The sequence below is a fragment of the Myxine glutinosa genome, chromosome 4 (genome assembly GCF_964187855.1).
Source record: "Myxine glutinosa chromosome 4, kmMyxGlut1.1, whole genome shotgun sequence".
NCBI lineage: Eukaryota > Metazoa > Chordata > Myxini > Myxiniformes > Myxinidae > Myxine > Myxine glutinosa.
This window is the reverse complement of record NC_136264.1, coordinates 203,932,143-203,949,903: the sequence shown is the minus strand read 5'-3', so window position 1 is coordinate 203,949,903 and position 17,761 is coordinate 203,932,143. Positions and strand designations below refer to the sequence as shown.

Below are 17,761 nucleotides of genomic sequence, written 5' to 3'. Positions count from 1 at the left end.
CCCTGTGCTGTGTGCAGGAAGGGTGTCGGAGTGGACTCCATTCAATGTACAATGTGCGCTGAGTGGGTTCATCAAAAATGTAGTGGTCTGAGAGGGCCATTAACCAGTGTGGCAGCTACATTCAAATGTGGGGTGTGCACAGAGGGAGCTGCACATGGAGGAAATGTTGAGTTGGATCTTGGAGACGGCGTGAAGCTGGAAGGTGTGAAAACATTTTGCTACCTCGGAGACATGCTGAGTGGAGGGGGTGGATCAGACTCGGCAACGGTTGCTAGAGTGAGATGTGCATGGAAGAAGTTTCGGGAACTGAGTGGCGTGCTGATGAGGAGGGGAGTGTCGTTGAAGCTGAAGGGAAAGGTGTATGCTGCATGTGTGAGAAGTGTTATGATTTATGGGAGCGAGACATGGGTAATGAACGTAGAGCAGCAACGAAGGTTGGAAAGGGTGGAGGTGCGCATGGTTCGATGGATGTGCGGAGTATCGTTGAGAGAGAGGAAGACAAATGATGAATTGCGAAAAATGATGGGAGTGGAGCCTGTGATTGATGCTGTGGGGAGGGGCAGGTTGAGATGGTTTGGTCGTGTGTTGAGGAAGGATGAAAGTGACTGGTTGAAAAGAGTGATGGAAATGAATGTAGAAGGAAGTAGAGGATGGGGAAGACTGAGAAAGACTTGGCTAAAGATGGTGGAAGAAGAAATGCGGGCAAGGGGGTTAACAAGGAGAGATGCAGAAAATAGGGCAAGATGGAGAAGATTGTCATGGGGACCGCAAGGCTAACCCCCGCCCTAGCAGGGAAAATGGCCTTTAAAATGCATGTTGTTGTGTTGTTGTCACAGAAAATTGTGTAAAGGTTTTGATTGTTTATTTATTTTGGTTCGTACTTTCATGGTTGGCTTTATGGTTGGTTGTAAGGCAAGCAGGGAAGTTAGTTGAGAATGAAACACGATAACTTATTGAGTTTTCCTGCTCTGCGTTCATTATGCTTAAGACTCGTGGAAGAACTTGAACTGCTGTGGCACAAGTAACTAGGAAATTGTAATACATTGCGAGTCATGGGACAAGGACTGTGACCAAATACTTAAGATACAGAACAAAGTGGAAGGTCCTTTTTTACACTCAACATCAACGCAGCAGGGTGATATGGACTGACATGGAAAGGTATTAACTAAAAACAAAGACTAAACTAGAAATAATTTCAAAATGCAAAGCCCATCTGCTTTGAACTTGAACTGGAACTAAACTTAACGAAAACAACAGTTAAAAAACACTGTACATTTTATTAGCTAGGAAACCCACTCCCTTTGGAAGCGACAAGAAGGGTCATGTTGTTATTGTCTCTGGGGTATACGATTACAGAAGATCTAGGCTCGGGCCATCAAGAACATCAGGTTTCCTCCCTTTAGTTTTAGTGTTAAACAGCAGTAGTGACTGTTTAAAGAAGTAATCATATGTGTTTGTGGTTTATAATATATTTTACTTCCTCCACGAAACGTCACGATAAGCTATTTATACACATTAACATGGATTTTGCCCAAGGCGGAAAATCCCCTTGGATATGGGGGCAAATTGAGTCTCTCCAACCTTCATCGTGTGACCCTTGGTCTCCCTGCTAGGTTTGGTTGAGATTGAATAAGTAACGACCGAATGTATCGTGGTCAGGCAAAAAGACAGACACCCATTTGCTTATTTTCGTGTGACTTGTGTTCTCCATATTTTCATAATAAAGGTTTGTTGAACATTTTATGACAAAAGCTCAACAACAACACAACAACATGCATTTTAAGGCCATTTTCCCTGCTAGAGTGGGGGTTAGCCTTTGATGACAAAAGCTCAATTGGTAATAATGTTATGGCCTGGACAGACTTACTGAACCTCAATGATAAATAAACAAGAAGCCGTCATGCGTAGCATGATACTTGCAAAATCCGCCCTCCCCGACCCCCCCAAAAGTTTTCCATTGATACAGCAAATTGTCAATTTCATGAAGATTAAAATTTACAATCTTGATCAAAGCTCGGGTCAACAGGATGAAAATTGACGATTTTTCAGATGAAAAATGAGGATTTTAGAAATTTGGCCTATGTTGAACTTTTGGCCTATGTTGACATTTTGGCCGATGTTCACCGAAAATATAATTTGTGGTTGAATTCAGAGACCAGATATGCAAGTCCTCTTCAAATTTCAAGTCAATCAGATGAAAATTGAGGATTTTAGAAATGTGGCCCATGTTGACCTTTTGGCCTATGTTAACCTTTTGGCCTATTGGTGACCTCAAAAATACTTGGTGGTTGAATTCAGTAACAGGATATGCAAGTCCTTTTCAAATTTCAAGTCAATCGGATGAAAATTGAGGATTTTAGAAATTTAGCAAAGTTGGTGAGCTTTGGCCTATGTTGACCTTTTGACCTATTGACCCCAAAAACAATAGGCTTCTTGCTTTTGACCAACTCTACCACTTGGTGAAGTTTCGTGAAGATCGGTTGAAAATTGTGACCTGTAGGCCGGTGACAAACAAACAAACAAGAAGACGTCATGCGTAGCATGATACTTGCAAAATCCGCCCTCCCCCACCCCCCCAAAAGTTTACCATTGATACAGCAAATTGTCCATTTCATGAAGATTTAAATTTACAATCTTGATCAAAGCTCAGGTCAACAGGATGAAAAGTGACGATTTTTCAGATGAAAAATGAGGATTTTAGAAATTTGGCCTATGTTGACCTTTTGGCCTATCTTCACCTAAAATATAATTCGTGGTTGAATCAGTGACCAGATATGCAAGTCCTCTTCAAATTTCAAGTCAATTGGATGAAAAATGAGGATTTTAGAAATTTGGCCTATGTTGACCTTTTGGCCTATGTTGACCTTTTGGCCTATGTTCACCAAAAATATAATTTGTGGTTGAATTCAGTGACCAGATATGCAAGTCCTCTTCAAATTTCAAGTCAATTGGATGAAAATTGAGGATTTTATAAATTTAGCCTATGTTGATCTTTTGGCCGATGTTGACCTCAAAAATACTTGGTGGGTGAATTCAGTGAGCAGATATGCAAGTGGTCTTCACATTTCAAGTCAATCGGATGAAAATTGAGGATTTTAGAAATTTGGCCTATGTTGACCTTTTGGCCTATGTTGACCTTTTGGCCTATCTTCACCTAAAATATAATTCGTGGTTGAATTCAGTGACCAGATATGCAAGTCCTCTTCAAATTTCAAGTCAATTGGTTGAAAATTGAGGATTTTAGAAATTTGGCCTATGTTGACCATTTGGCCTATGTTGACCTCAAGAATACATGGTGGTTGAATTCAGTTACCAGATATGCAAGTGGTCTTCACATTTCAAGTCAATCGGATGAAAATTGAGGATTTTAGAAATTTAGCTAATTTGGTGACCTTTGGCCTATGTTGACCTTTTGACCTATTGACTCCAAAAACAATAGGCTTCTGGCTTTTGACCAACTCTACCATTTGGTGAAGTTTCGTGAAGATCGGTTGAAAATTGTGACCTGTAGGCCGGTGACAAACAAACAAACAAATAAACATATGTCACCCACAGGGTGAACCGTATCTTGCCAAAATGTGAACATGAGTGACTTGCTTCAGGTCACACTGAGGTGAACAGAACTGCTATCCACTAGAAGCGACTCTTTGAGGAATGTCTGCCCACGAGATATTCCGATGATAATCGTTCTCGAGAGTGACCTTGAAAAGTACGTGTTTGCCTTATAACGTCACCAAATGACGTCATTTATATAATGTCTAAATATGTTTGGAAAGCACTCAACAAGGGCTTCAATTTGAGGTACTACTCGATATGGTAACTGAAACTTGAAAATTTTACCTTTTGGTCAAAATTGAATGACCTTCAAAATGACCTTGAAGGTCAAGGCCGATCGACACCAAAAACTAATCAGCTGAGCGACATACCACACCCTATATACCCACCAAGTTTGGAGATCATAAGATCAAAGTTACTCAAAAAATAAGGGTTTCGTTGACCTCCATGATTGACCGCAAAGTGACCTTGACCTTTGACCTTGACCTTAATAATTTCGTATGGTGAATAGTATGTCTTCATGACCAACGCACATGAAATATTGAAAGATTTTGATGAGAACTGAGGAAATAATTTTTTCATGAAAATTCCGTTTTTTCGTCATGACGTCATCAAATGACGTCATAGCGTCAAACTGTTTACAGATCTGGGAAGCACTCATCAAGGGCATTCATATGAGGTATTACTCGATATGGTACCTACGATTTCAAAATTTGACCTTGGGGTCAATAATTTTCGACCTCCAGCGCTAACCATGAAGGTCAAGGCCGATCGCCACCAAAAACTAATCAGCTGAGCGCCGGACCATATACTAGATTCCCATGAAGTTTGGAGACGATCCGATCAAAGTTACTCAAAAAATAAGGGTTTCGTCGACCTCCATGATTGACCGCAAAGTGACCTTGACCTTTGACCTTGACCTTCAAAATTTTGTGTGCTGAAGGGTATCTCTATAGGACTCTGATATTCGAAGTTACAGGAGTTTCCAATAATAACTGTGGTCTACAGAGTGATCTAAACGTGAAAAAAAAATGATTAACCACAAACAAAAAAACAAAAAAACAAACAAACATACAAGCTGACTGATACATCTTGCAAAAACTTCGTTTTGGCAAGATAATAAACATATGTCACCCACAGGGTGAACCGTATCTTGCCAAAATGTGAACATGAGTGACTTGCTTCAGGTCACACTGAGGTGAACAGAACTGCTATCCACTAGAAGCGACTCTTTGAGGAATGTCTGCCCACGAGACGTTCTAGAGAGTGACCTTGAAAAATACGTGTTTGCCTTATAACGTCACCAAATGACGTCTTTTATATAATGTCTAAATATGTTTGGAAAGCACTCAACAAGGGCTTCAATTTGAGGTACTACTCGATATGGTAACTGAAACTTGAAAATTTTACCTTTTGGTCAAAATTGAATGACCTTCAAAATGACCTTGAAGGTCAAGGCCGATCGACACCAAAAACTAATCAGCTGAGCGCCATACCACACCCTATATACCCACCAAGTTTGGAGATCATAAGATCAAAGTTACTCAAAAAATAAGGGTTTCGTTGACCTCCATGATTGACCGCAAAGTGACCTTGACCTTTGACCTTGACCTTAATAATTTCGTATGGTGAATAGTATGTCTTCATGACCAACGCACATGAAATATTGAAAGATTTTGATGAGAACTGAGGAAATAATTTTTTCATGAAAATTCCGTTTTTTCGTCATGACGTCATCAAATGACGTCATAGCGTCAAACTGTTTACAGATCTGGGAAGCACTCATCAAGGGCATTCATATGAGGTATTACTCGATATGGTACCTACGATTTCAAAATTTGACCTTGGGGTCAATAATTTTCGACCTCCAGCGCTAACCATGAAGGTCAAGGCCGATCGCCACCAAAAACTAATCAGCTGAGCGCCGGACCATATACTAGATTCCCATGAAGTTTGGAGACGATCCGATCAAAGTTACTCAAAAAATAAGGGTTTCGTCGACCTCCATGATTGACCGCAAAGTGACCTTGACCTTTGACCTTGACCTTCAAAATTTTGTGTGCTGAAGGGTATCTCTATAGGACTCTGATATGCGAAGTTACAGGAATTTCCAATAATAACTGTGGTCTACAGAGTGATCTAAACGTGAAAAAAAAATGATTAACCACAAACAAAAAAACAAACAAACATACAAGCTGACTGATACATCTTGCAAAAACTTCGTTTTGGCAAGATAATAAAATGTCACCCACAGGGTGAACCGTATCTTGCCAAAATGTGAAAATTCCGTTTTTTCGTCATGACGTCATCAAATGACGTCATAGCGTCAAACTGTTTACAGATCTGGGAAGCACTCATCAAGGGCATTCATATGAGGTATTACTCGATATGGTACCTACGATTTCAAAATTTGACCTTGGGGTCAATAATTTTCGACCTCCAGCGCTAACCATGAAGGTCAAGGCCGATCGCCACCAAAAACTAATCAGCTGAGCGCCGGACCATATACTAGATTCCCATGAAGTTTGGAGACGATCCGATCAAAGTTACTCAAAAAATTAGTGTTTCGTCGACCTCCATGATTGACCACAAAGTGACCTTGACCTTTGACCTTGACCTTCAAAATTTTGTGTGCTGAAGGGTATCTCTATAGGACTCTGATATGCGAAGTTACAGGAGTTTCCAATAATAACTGTGGTCTACAGAGTGATCTAAACGTGAAAAAAAAAATGATTAACCACAAACAAACATACAAGCTGACTAATACATCTTGCAAAAACTTCGTTTTGGCAAGATAACAAACAGACAGACAGAATCACAAACACAACCGACCAATATACTTGAAAAATCTTCGATTTTGCAAATAATAAAGAAACACAGAGCGATTAAAAAAAAAAATGGGGCATCTCGTGCTTGACAAGCTGTGGCGGAGCTAATAACGGCTATTGATAGTCAATATGACTTTGCCCTTTCTCATCTCATTTTGACCAAATTTCTTATTATCTTCTCCATATTCTCATAATAAAGGTTTTTGAAAATTTGATGACAAAAGCTCAAATGGTAAAAATGGTATGGCTAGACAGACAGACAGGCACACACGGAAGCGATTGCAGAACAGAACCCCATCTCCCACTGCGTGGGGGGACAAACTAAAAATAAATATCGCTGTTATCTATCTATAATTCCAGTAATCTCTGTGTGTATGTATGTATGTATGTATGTATGTATGTATGTATGTATGTATGTATGTATGTATGTATGTATGACTGTGACCGCTGTTTCTCGACAACCACGGGTCCGATATACTTTAAACTTGCCAGGTATATTGCTGGGGACCCGAGGATGTGCCTTTTCAAGGTTTCATATTAATCGGACAAGTAGTTACCGAGCTATGTCCAAAAAACGATTCAACCAATCAGAGAGCAGCGAGCTATCACGTGTGCCGAACGTGGCGAACAGACTCTGCCTCGGACGGCACATTTGAGAGCGTATTCATTTATTTCACGTTGGAAAACTATGTTGCCGTTAAACTATGTTTTAAAACTAAATAAAACTAATTTGCGATTCATCGTAACTGCGATTTGCGACCTTCCGGACAGTGAAGACTTCACTTCCGGCAGCCAATCACAGAACGCGTTGTTGCGAGCCGAGCCGAGCGCGTGCGCCATTACGGTTCGTAATTCGATTTCTTCCGGAGAAAATAATAATTTCTCGATTTCTTATGCGCATTATTTCTCCCAGAGCGAAGGGCGGAAGCGAAGAGCGTTGTTTTTTTTGTTTACGGGCGTACGGGCGTACGGGCGGGGTAGAGCGTACGGGTAGCGTTTTTTTTTTTTTTTGGCAAGGAACGGGCACCCACGTACGGGCATGCCCTAGTCTATCTATAATTCCAGTAATCTCTGTGTGTCTCTGTGTGTGTCTGTGTGTTTGTCTGTGACCGCTGTTTCGCGACAACTACCGGTCCGATATACTTGCAACTTGCCAGGTATATTGCTGGGGACCCGAGGATGTGCCTTTTCAACGTTTCATATTAATCGGACAAGTAGTTAGCGAGCTATGTCCAAAAAACGATTCAACCAATCAGAGAGCAGCGAGCTATCACGTGTGCCGAACGTGGCGAACAGACTCTGCCTCGGACGGCACATTTGAGAGCGTATTCATTTATTTCACGTTGGCAAACTATGTTGCCGCTATGTTGGCGTTAAACGATGTTTTAAACCTAATTAAAACTAATTTGCGATCCTTTCGCTTTCCTGCGCGTTTGTGCATGCTATGGCGATTTCTTTACCAAACTCCGCAAGCCGTTCGCTTTGGACCAAACCATTTCATGTAAATAGAGGGGGGGGGGGGGGGATTGTCACCGTACTCGCAAGCCGTTCGCTTTGGACCAAACCATTTCATGTAAATAGAGGGGGGGGATTGTCACCGTACTCGCAAGCCGTTCGCTTTGGACCAAACCATTTCATGTAAATAGAGGGGGGGGATTGTCACCGTACTCGCAAGCCGTTCGCTTTGGACCAAACCATTTCATGTAAATAGAGGGGGGGGATTGTCACCGTACTCGCAAGCCGTTCGCTTTGGACCAAACCATTTCATGTAAATAGAGGGGGGGGGATATAATTTTAGATATAGATATAGTACGGGCATGCCCTAGTCTATCTATAATTCCAGTAATCTCTGTGTGTCTGTCTGTGTGTGTGTCTGTGTGTTTGTCTGTGACCGCTGTTTCGCGACAACTACCGGTCCGATATACTTGCAACTTGCCAGGTATATTGCTGGGGACCCGAGGATGTGCCTTTTCAACGTTTCATATTAATCGGACAAGTAGTTACCGAGCTATGTCCAAAAACGATTCAACCAATCAGAGAGCAGCGAGCTATCACGTGTGCCGAACGTGGCGAACAGACTCTGCCTCGGACGGCACATTTGAGAGCGTATTCATTTATTTCACGTTGGCAAACTATGTTGCCGCTATGTTGGCGTTAAACTATGTTTTAAAACTAATTAAAACTAATTTGCGATTCTTTCGCTTTCCTGCGCGTTTGTGCATGCTATGGCGATTTCTTTACCAAACTCCGCAAGCCGTTCGCTTTGGACCAAACCATTTCATGTAAATAGAGGGGGGGGATTGTCACCGTACTCGCAAGCCGTTCGCTTTGGACCAAACCATTTCATGTAAATAGAGGGGGGGGGATATAATTTTAGATATAGATATAGTACGGGCATGCCCTAGTATTTATAATTGTACGTCTCTGTTCGGCCACGAACTTGCTGATCAACCATTGTTATGTGAAGGTACTGATACGTTGTGGTATGCTGTCCTTTGAGGTTGAGCTGTTGAGTAGGTATATTAAGTTTGCTAACATCATCATTCGTGTTCCTTATCGATGTGCATTGCAGGAACTGAAGCAAGTGAAGGAACAGTTGTCTATCCGACCCAACACCATTGAAACGGCAGAACTTTTAAGGGAGAAAGATGAACAGATCAAAGGGCTCCTGGAAGAGGGTAGGTGTTGATCAGGGCCTGCTTTGCACTATGCAGTGTCATGCTAACGTGTAAACCTCGGAAGGGATCTTGTTGCATTTCTGCAATAGTACAAGGCATGACTCTACCGATTCTGAACCAAACAGGATAGAGCAAACGTGTGTGTGTGTGTGTGTGTGTGTGTGTGTGTGTGTGTGTGTGTGTGTGTGTGTGTGTGTGTGTGTGTGTGTGTGTGTGTGTGTGTGTGTGTGTGTGTGTGTGTGTGTGTGTGTGTGCGTGCGTGCGTGCGTGCGTGCGTGCGCGCGCGCGCGTGCAGTCACGTGAAAAAGTAAGTACACCCCATGTAAAGTTTTGACTTTTTCAACATATTTCAACATACAGCTATTTGATCTTCATTTCAACAATATTAATAGATAAAGGTGATATAATATAACGAATATCATGAAACGTTTACATTTTGTCGTCCATTGTATAATTTAAAAAACATAAATGCAAATTTCACACTTGGAAAAAGTAAGTACACCCTTGGCTCTAATAGGTGGTATTGCCCCCTTTGGCAGAAACAACCTCAATTAGGCATTTCTTATAACTGTCTACCAGTCTCTGACATCGACGAGGAGAAATTTTTGCCCACTCCTCCATGCAGAATTCATTCAGCTGTGCGATGTTTGAGGGGCTTCTTGCATGCACAGCTCGTTTCAAATCCCCCCACAACATCTCGATGGGATTTAGATCCGGGCTTTGACTTGGCCATTCCAGAACCCTCCATTTCTTTCTTTTCATCCATTCCTTGGTGGATTTACTGGTATGTTCAGGGTCATTTCCATGTTGCAAGGTCCATCTTCGGTTGAGCTTCAACTTTCTGACAGATGGCCTCACATTATCCTCAAGCACCCTCTGGTACAATGAATAATTCATAGTGGATTCGATGATGGTGAGCTGCCCAGGCCCTGATGCAGCAAAGCTGCCCCAAACCATAATATTTCCACCACCATGCTTTTCAGTTGGTATCAGATTCTTGTGGTCAAATGCTGTCTTTGGTTTTCGCCAAACATGTCTTCTGGTACTGTGGCCAAATAGCTCTACCTTTGACTTATCTGTCCAGAGCACATTGTTCCAGAAGTGCTGGTCTTTGCCTCGGTGTTCATTGGCAAACTTTAGTCTTGCCCTGATGTTCTTTCTGGACAGCAAAGGTTTCCTCCTGGCACACCTCCCATGTAGATCACATTTGTGCAGCCTCTTTCTAATGGTAGACTCGTGCACTTTGACATCAACAGTGGCAAGAGCTACCTGTAGGTCACGTGATGACATTCTGGAGTCCTTAGAGTCTTCTTTCAGCATCTTGCGGTCTGCTCTCAGGCTGAACTTGCTGGGGCGGCGTGGCCTGAACAAGTTGGCAGTTGTTTGGAATATTCTCCACTTGTAGATGATCTTCCGGACAGTCGAATCATTCATTTCAAATTGTTTGGAGATCTTTTTAAATCCCTTCCCAGACTCGTAGGCATCTATAACCTTCTTTCTGAAGGCCTCAGAGAGCTCTTTTGATCGAGGCATGGTGACGCCGCACACTTCAACAACAAAGAGCAAGCCAAACTAAATGTCTGAGGTTTAAATAAGACAGGTTCCTACAAGATCCTCTCTAACGATGTTCTAATAATTTGCACCTGAGCTGGTGCACCTGATTCTAATTTTAGGTATTTGAAGTCGTGATAAATGTAGGGGTGTACTTACTTTTTCCACATGCGAAATTTGCATTTATGTTGATTTAAATTATACAATGGACTACAAAATGTAAATGTTTCATGATATTTGTTATGTTATATCACCTTTATCTGTCAATATTGTTGAAATTAAGATCAAATAGCTGTATGATGAAATATCTTGAAAAAGTCAAAACTTTACATGGGGTGTACTTACTTTTTCACGTGACTGTATATATGTATATATGTATACAGATGTGGAGGGACTCGGGGAAGAGTGTGGAACAGCATTGGGCTTACCTTGTGTAACCTTTTGTGGTTGCATTTGTACAGTTTTATTTGGCTAGAAGAGCATGGGAGGATTTGACGTATATATATATATATATATATATATATATATATATATATATATAGTATATATATAATATATATATATATATATATTATATATATATATAGTGTTGTGGATTTGAGAATTGTGTTTTTTTGTGTGTAAATATCACCCCTCCGTAGTGTAAAGGTCAAAAGGTCGTCCTCGTAGTTACTCCATCGCATCACGTAGCAAATCATAGATCTCCATGTTCAGTAGTTATCTCCTTATTTATGTGTATTAGTTTAAGGCTTTGTCTTCCATTAATTGACACTCCATTGCACCGAATTCAAATAAGGTAGATTCCCTTCCAAATCCCCTTTTGTCAGCTATTGCCAACTGCATTCGCCGCTGCTGCTTTGGGGTTGTGGTTTTCGCCGCAAGCCTCCATTAGCCACGAGGTAAACTCGGAGAAGAAGGGCGTTGGCCGCCGATCGTCATCAAAGGTGGAGCAAAAGAGCCCGTGCCAGCCAACCAGCACTGCAGTGAGCGGCCCCGGTAGGCGTGCCCTTGTAGTCCGCGGCTTGATCTCGGGGAGGGCAATAAAAAGGGCGAACGGAGGGACTGCTAAAAGGAGGATGAGTGAGGAGGACGCACTGAGCAGTTCAGTTGAGGAGGAGCTGAGAGTTGAGTGGACCCGCAGTTCAGTTCGAGTTCAGTTGAGGAGGAGCTGAGAGCTCAGTGGACCGCAGTTCCGTTGGAGTTCGGCTGAGGAGAAGTTGAGCTCTGACGCGCAGGTTCGACCCGCTGCCGCGAAGGGAACGCCACCAGTGCGACCCAGATTGCGGAGGGTCGGCGGCCGCTCACCTCGAGCCTTGCCGTTTACACAGACGGGACCCGCATCCTCCCCGCCTTGTGATCCCAGCCTCGTCCGTCCAGCCATCCCTCTGGTCCAAGCTGAACCTTCCTCCCTTTCCAGCCATTCGTGCCTGCCTTCATTTCCCATCCGTGTGAGTCTGTGTCTTTGATTGTTCTGTCCTGGGTTATAAGTAAGTCTGTATAAGCTAGAAATTGCACTGTGTCCTTCTGGTCCTTCCCTCTTTCTGTCGTTATTTTCTTATCTTTCCATTCTCCTTGGTTCTTTTGGTCTTGTAAATAATAATAATAAATGAGATTTGTTCTTCCTACCTTGCCTTTCTTTCCCTTACATCCGGCGTCTTTGTGATTTCCCTCATTGGACACCTGTGGCACGATTTGGCCAATGTTTAGGAATCGGGTCTAGTCTCTTGTTAATGGTTCGTGCCGCGGTTGCTAAACCGCTCGGCAATTAACATCTGTCCGCGGTACGAACGAGGTTGTGCACCTGCCTCTTCAGGGGTAGCTGTGCAACTTCAGGACTCACGTCGGTCAGTCAAAGACAAGGGGGTTGATCCCCCCTTGATAAGGGGAAAAAGGCTGACGGAGGGTTCCGTAACAATTATTATATTATATATTATATATATATATATATATATATTATTATATATATATAGTATATATATAATATATATACTATATATATATATATATACAGACTTGGCATTTAATATTGGAATATTTTTTTTCTTGACTTGGGTTTCCTTTCTGAACTCAGAATATCAATCTGGTGAGTTTCTTTTACGCTTCGCTGATTTCTTTGTTCAAAGAACCATGTCACTGATTGTCTGTCGCAGCAAGAAGTCAATAACAGGATTATATCACAGGTGACGTGACAAAAATGTACGGACAGGTACATTTGACGATTGGCTTCACAATCGGGTATATGAGGGTTGTTGCGTTCTATATTAGTGGAAAATAACTGCTGCACGTCTACAAAAGTTATTGCCCGCTTCCTCTGGAGATGGTCCGTCAACTCAACAATGCTGTTTGTCATGGAGTGGTGGCTTTACGAAATTCCGGCATGAAACAGTGTGCTCTTGCTCGGCAGTATGGCATCACTCAAGGTCAGGTGTCAAAGATCCCGAAACGAAATGCTCAGAGGGGTGTCCCTCCTCCAATATCGAAGCCCAGGACGTCCCCGCAGAACCACAAGGAGGGATGGTCGCCAGCTGCATCAGTTAGTCCGCAATGGCCGTACCAAGTCAGCTAATCGGCTTCGGCCTGAGTGGCAGCAACTGACAAATGTGCCTGTATCCAGAAGGCTAGTCAACCAACGACTGGTTCAAGCAGGCTATCGTGCCAGGCGTCCCTGAGAAAGCCATGCCTGACAAGACAACACCGCCAGCACCGATTCCATTGTCCAGAGAGCACTGTCAATGGCAGCCAGGGACCCTGGAATCACGTGATCTTCAGTGACGAGGCTTGATTTCTGGTCTATCATCAAGATGGCCATGTCCGAGTGCGCAGACAAGTGCATGAAGCCTACAACGAAGATTGTATAGTGCCAAGAGTCCAAGCTGGAGGTGTTGGGGCCGTGACCGTTTGGGCTGCTTTTCATGCAGGGGGCAAAACTGACCTGGTTGTTCTGAATGGAAACCTGAACCAGTTCAAGTACAGGGCCATTCTGGAAGAAACATTGCTTCCATTTGCTCGTGTAGCCTTTCGAGGAAACTTTGTCTTCCAAGATGACAATGCATGGCCTCATCGTGCTCGCATGATCCAACACTTTCTTGCTGACCGTGGTGTAGAGCATATGGCGTGGCCTGCCATGTCCCCGGATATGAATCCGATAGAGAAATTGTCGGCAGAATTAACACGTCAAATCGACAACTTGGACCAGCAGCCTTCCTCTGTCCTTGAATTGCAGCAGGCTATTGTAACTGCATGGCAAGCGATTCCTGTCCAAACCTTGCCAAATCTCGTGAACAGCATGCCTCAACGTGTACGTGCTCTCCTGAATGCTCGTGGGGGTTACACGACATACTGAACTGTAATTTTACTGTCTGTAATCCCAGTTGTAATTTAACTTTTGTTTTTGTTAAAAAAAATTTTGGCTAATGTGCAAAAAAGAAATACTTCTGGAAAACGTACAGAAGTTTAACACAGTACTGTCTGTGAATTGAGTTCAATATCAGTTTACATCACTTTCAAGGATCAATTTATTTGCTTCGAAATGTCAAATGTGGTTTTTGTTTCTTTTAAAGGTCACGTTAACAAAATCTAGAATAATTTCAACATAATTCCAATGAACTTTTGGTTCTAGGTCAACTTGAAAAGTAAGTTCACCCCCACAAAAAAATATTCCATATTAAATGCCAAGTCTGTCGTGTATATATATATATATTGTAACGGATTTGGGAAACCGTGCACGTTGTGTAGTTTATTGTAAATATACCCCCTTTGTGTAATGTTATGATTCATGTAAATACCTCCATTCGTTGTTGTAAGATCAAAGGTCGTCCCCTAGTTAGTCCATCGCACCGCGTAGCAAATCATAGGACGTCTCCATCGTTATTTCTTTATTCTGTGTTTCAGATAAGGCTGTGTGTCCAACAGTCGATCTTAGCGTTGCATCAAATCAAATAAGATAGATCCCCTACAATATCGCCGTGGCCTCCAAAGCGCCAGCACGGCGGCGTTCGCCACCGTTTGCATTGGGTGGTTGTTATTGGCATCATCATCGCCCCAAACTCCATTGAACACGAGGTCATCTCGGAGAAGAAGGTGGGAGGAGTCAGCCAAGTGCCAGGAACAAGGCGTGGCTCTGCCAGCGCCTCATCAAGGGGCGGACCGGTGAGCCCTTCGCGACCAACCAAGGCCGAGGCGAGCTCACCGGTGGGCGTTTCCAAAAGGCAGGCGGATTGATCGCACCAGGCGCAATATAAGCGGCAACGCGCAAGCCTATTCAGGGAGATCCAGCGTGATGGAGATCCAGGGAGATCCAGCCAGGGTGTGATCCAGCTGAACCGGAGAAGACAGAAAGACGTGAGGGGGTGCTGATATTACGGCAATAAACCGAGACCCTCTAGGGGCCCTATTGTCGCCAGTTGTGAAGACGCAGAGCTGCCGGCTACTGTTCGCTCCGAGCCCGGAGCGTGAACTTCAACGCTTACCACTGCCTGGATCCTTCTCCCCCCCCACCCCCCCCTGATGCATCCTTACCATCGGCCTGGACCATTCGCTCCCTGAGCCATTCCTGCCTGCAATTTCCCTTTGTCGTGTAAGTCCGTGGTCTGTCCTTTGTGTTGTCTGGGTATAAGTTAAGCCTGTATAAGTAAGAATTGCCCTGTGTATCTGCTTCCTCCTCTTCCTCTGTAAATTACTTCGTTCTTCTTTGGTTATTGTACATAATTAATAAATATCTGTTCCTCCATTCTTTGATTTCTTCTTTCTCAATCCGATCGCTTCAGAGATTTCCTAATTGAGTTCCTGTGGTGCGATTTCGGCAACGCTTTATGAATCGGGTTTAGTCCCTTGATAAACGGCTCGAACCGCGGGCTGCTAAAACCGCTCGGCAAAATACCATCTTGTCCGCGGTTTCGAGCGGAGTTACCCACCTGCCTTGTGGAGGGATTGGCGGGGGTGTACGGGAATCCCTTGACCAATCGCCTCGGTCAATCCCACCCCCCAGGGGAGCGGGGTAGCTTCAGGATCGGAGACGGCCTGTGCAAATAGAAGGGGGTTAACCCCCCCCCCCCCCTTGCTAAGGGGGAGCACCGTCCCCGTTTCCATAACAATATAATATATATACATATATATATACGTATATATATATATATATATATATATATATATATATATATATATATATATATATATATAATATATATATACAGTCATGGCTAAAAATATTGGCAACCTTGCACTTTTTTCAATAATGCACCATTTCTTCCAGAAAATTGTTAAAATAAAATAACCTTTTGTATCGACATATGTATTTCTTTGGTTTGCAGAGGAACAAAACAGAAAAAGCTGAAAAAATTACGAAATTTTAGCTTATTCCACACAGAAATCCTAAAATTGTCCCGAACAATATTATTAGCACCTTTTAGAAGTTGTTGGAAATAATTCGATTTCAAGCAGGTGATTCTCCTTTACTTTGGAATTGAACTCACCTGTGGTGAGTTGCAGGTGCTTGCAATATAAAAAATCACTCATTCAACCAGTTTGAATAGAGAAAAGGAGTCATTCTGCTGTTTTGTGTCACTGTGTGTACCGCAATGAGCATGGAGAAAGGAAAGAAAACCAGAGAATTGTCTGAGGAAGTCAGACACAAGATTGTAGCCAAGCATGGACAATCTCAAGGCTACAAGTTCATCTCCAGAGACCTTGATGTTCCTGTGTCCACCGTACACAATGTTATCAGGACCATGGCACTGTAGCCAACCCCCTGGACATGGCCGCAAGAGAAAACTTGATCGAAGATTTCAGCGAAGGATTGTTTGAATGGTGGAGAAACTACCTCAATCAACTGCCAACCAGATTCAAGCTAACCTTCAGACACTAGGTACGACAGTTTCAACTCGAACCATCTGTCACCAACTCGATGAACGGGGGTTCTATGGAAGGAGACCCAGGAGCACCAAACTGCTGAGAGAGAGAGACATAAGAAACCCCACTGGAGTTTTCCATAACACACCTGAACAAGCCAAAATCCTTCTGGGAGAATCTCCTGTGGGCAGGTGAGACCAAATTTGACCTTTTTTGGTAAAGCACATCATCTCTATGTTTACAGAAAACAAAATGAAGCCGACAAAAAAAAGAACACCTTCCCTACAGTCAAACATGGAGGAGGTTCATTGATGTTTCGGGGTTGCTGTGCTGCTTCTGGCACTGGGTGCCTTGAATGTGTGCATGGCATCATGAAATCAGGAGATTACCAAGGCATTTTGGAGCGCAATGTTCAACCCAGTGTCAGAAAGCTGTGTCTCCATCAAAGGTCATGGGTCTTGCAGTAGGACAATGACCCCAAACACACTTCAAAAAGCACCCAGGAATGGTTCAAGACAAAACGCTGGACTGTTCTGAAGTGGCCAGCAATGATTCCAGATCTAAATCCCATTGAACACCTGTGGGAAAATCTGAAAACAGCAGTTTGGAGAAGGCACCCTTCAAATCTGGGAGAACTGCAGTAGTTTGAACAAGAGTGGGACAGACTGCGAGTAGAGATGTGTAGGAAGCTCATTCATGGCTATAGGAAGTGCTTGACTGCAGTTAGTTTGTCCAAATATGGGTAAAAGGTTGTGCTACCAAATATTAAGTCTCAGGTGTCAATAATTTTGTCAATGCCATTTATTTTTATTTTCTGATTTAAATTGATATATTAAGTTCTGAATCAAAAACAAAGGTTCTGTCATGTTAACAGTGAAATAAAGAATTGTGGAGACCAAATACTGTTGTCATTTATAACTTCTTTTTGAGAAAATTGTGAGTTCTTTGAAAAAAGTGCAAGGGTGCCAATATTTTTGTCCACGACTGTATATATATATATATTGTTTATACATTGTTTATCTATTCTGTATTGTACATTGTAATGCCCGGTTTAGTCCCGGTTGAGAAACATCCGTTCATACTAACATTGCACTTTATAATCATGTTTCATCTTTCAAACATTTGATCCATTCACACAAACACAGCTTTTTTTGAACATACCAGCTAGCTAAGTGCTAAATGCAGGAAATTGGACCTCGAGAGTTAATTACCCATTCACACCATAATTCACACCTCGTTAACACGGGCTTCGCTTCACCGCTCTTGTGCCATTTCACAAGTCATTCTCCCCATGGTACATAA

General features: G+C 42.7%; 1 protein-coding gene across 1 annotated transcript in view; it reads left to right on the top strand.

Annotated features, from left to right (window-relative positions):
• Positions 1 to 17,761, top strand: part of TMF1 (TATA element modulatory factor 1) — a 103,530-nt gene that overhangs the window by 22,813 nt on the left and 62,956 nt on the right. The window contains exon 5 of the mRNA XM_078776932.1: positions 8,956 to 9,061. Within this exon, the coding sequence (XP_078633058.1) occupies positions 8,956 to 9,061 (106 nt within the window). The remainder of the gene's footprint in view (positions 1 to 8,955; positions 9,062 to 17,761) is intronic.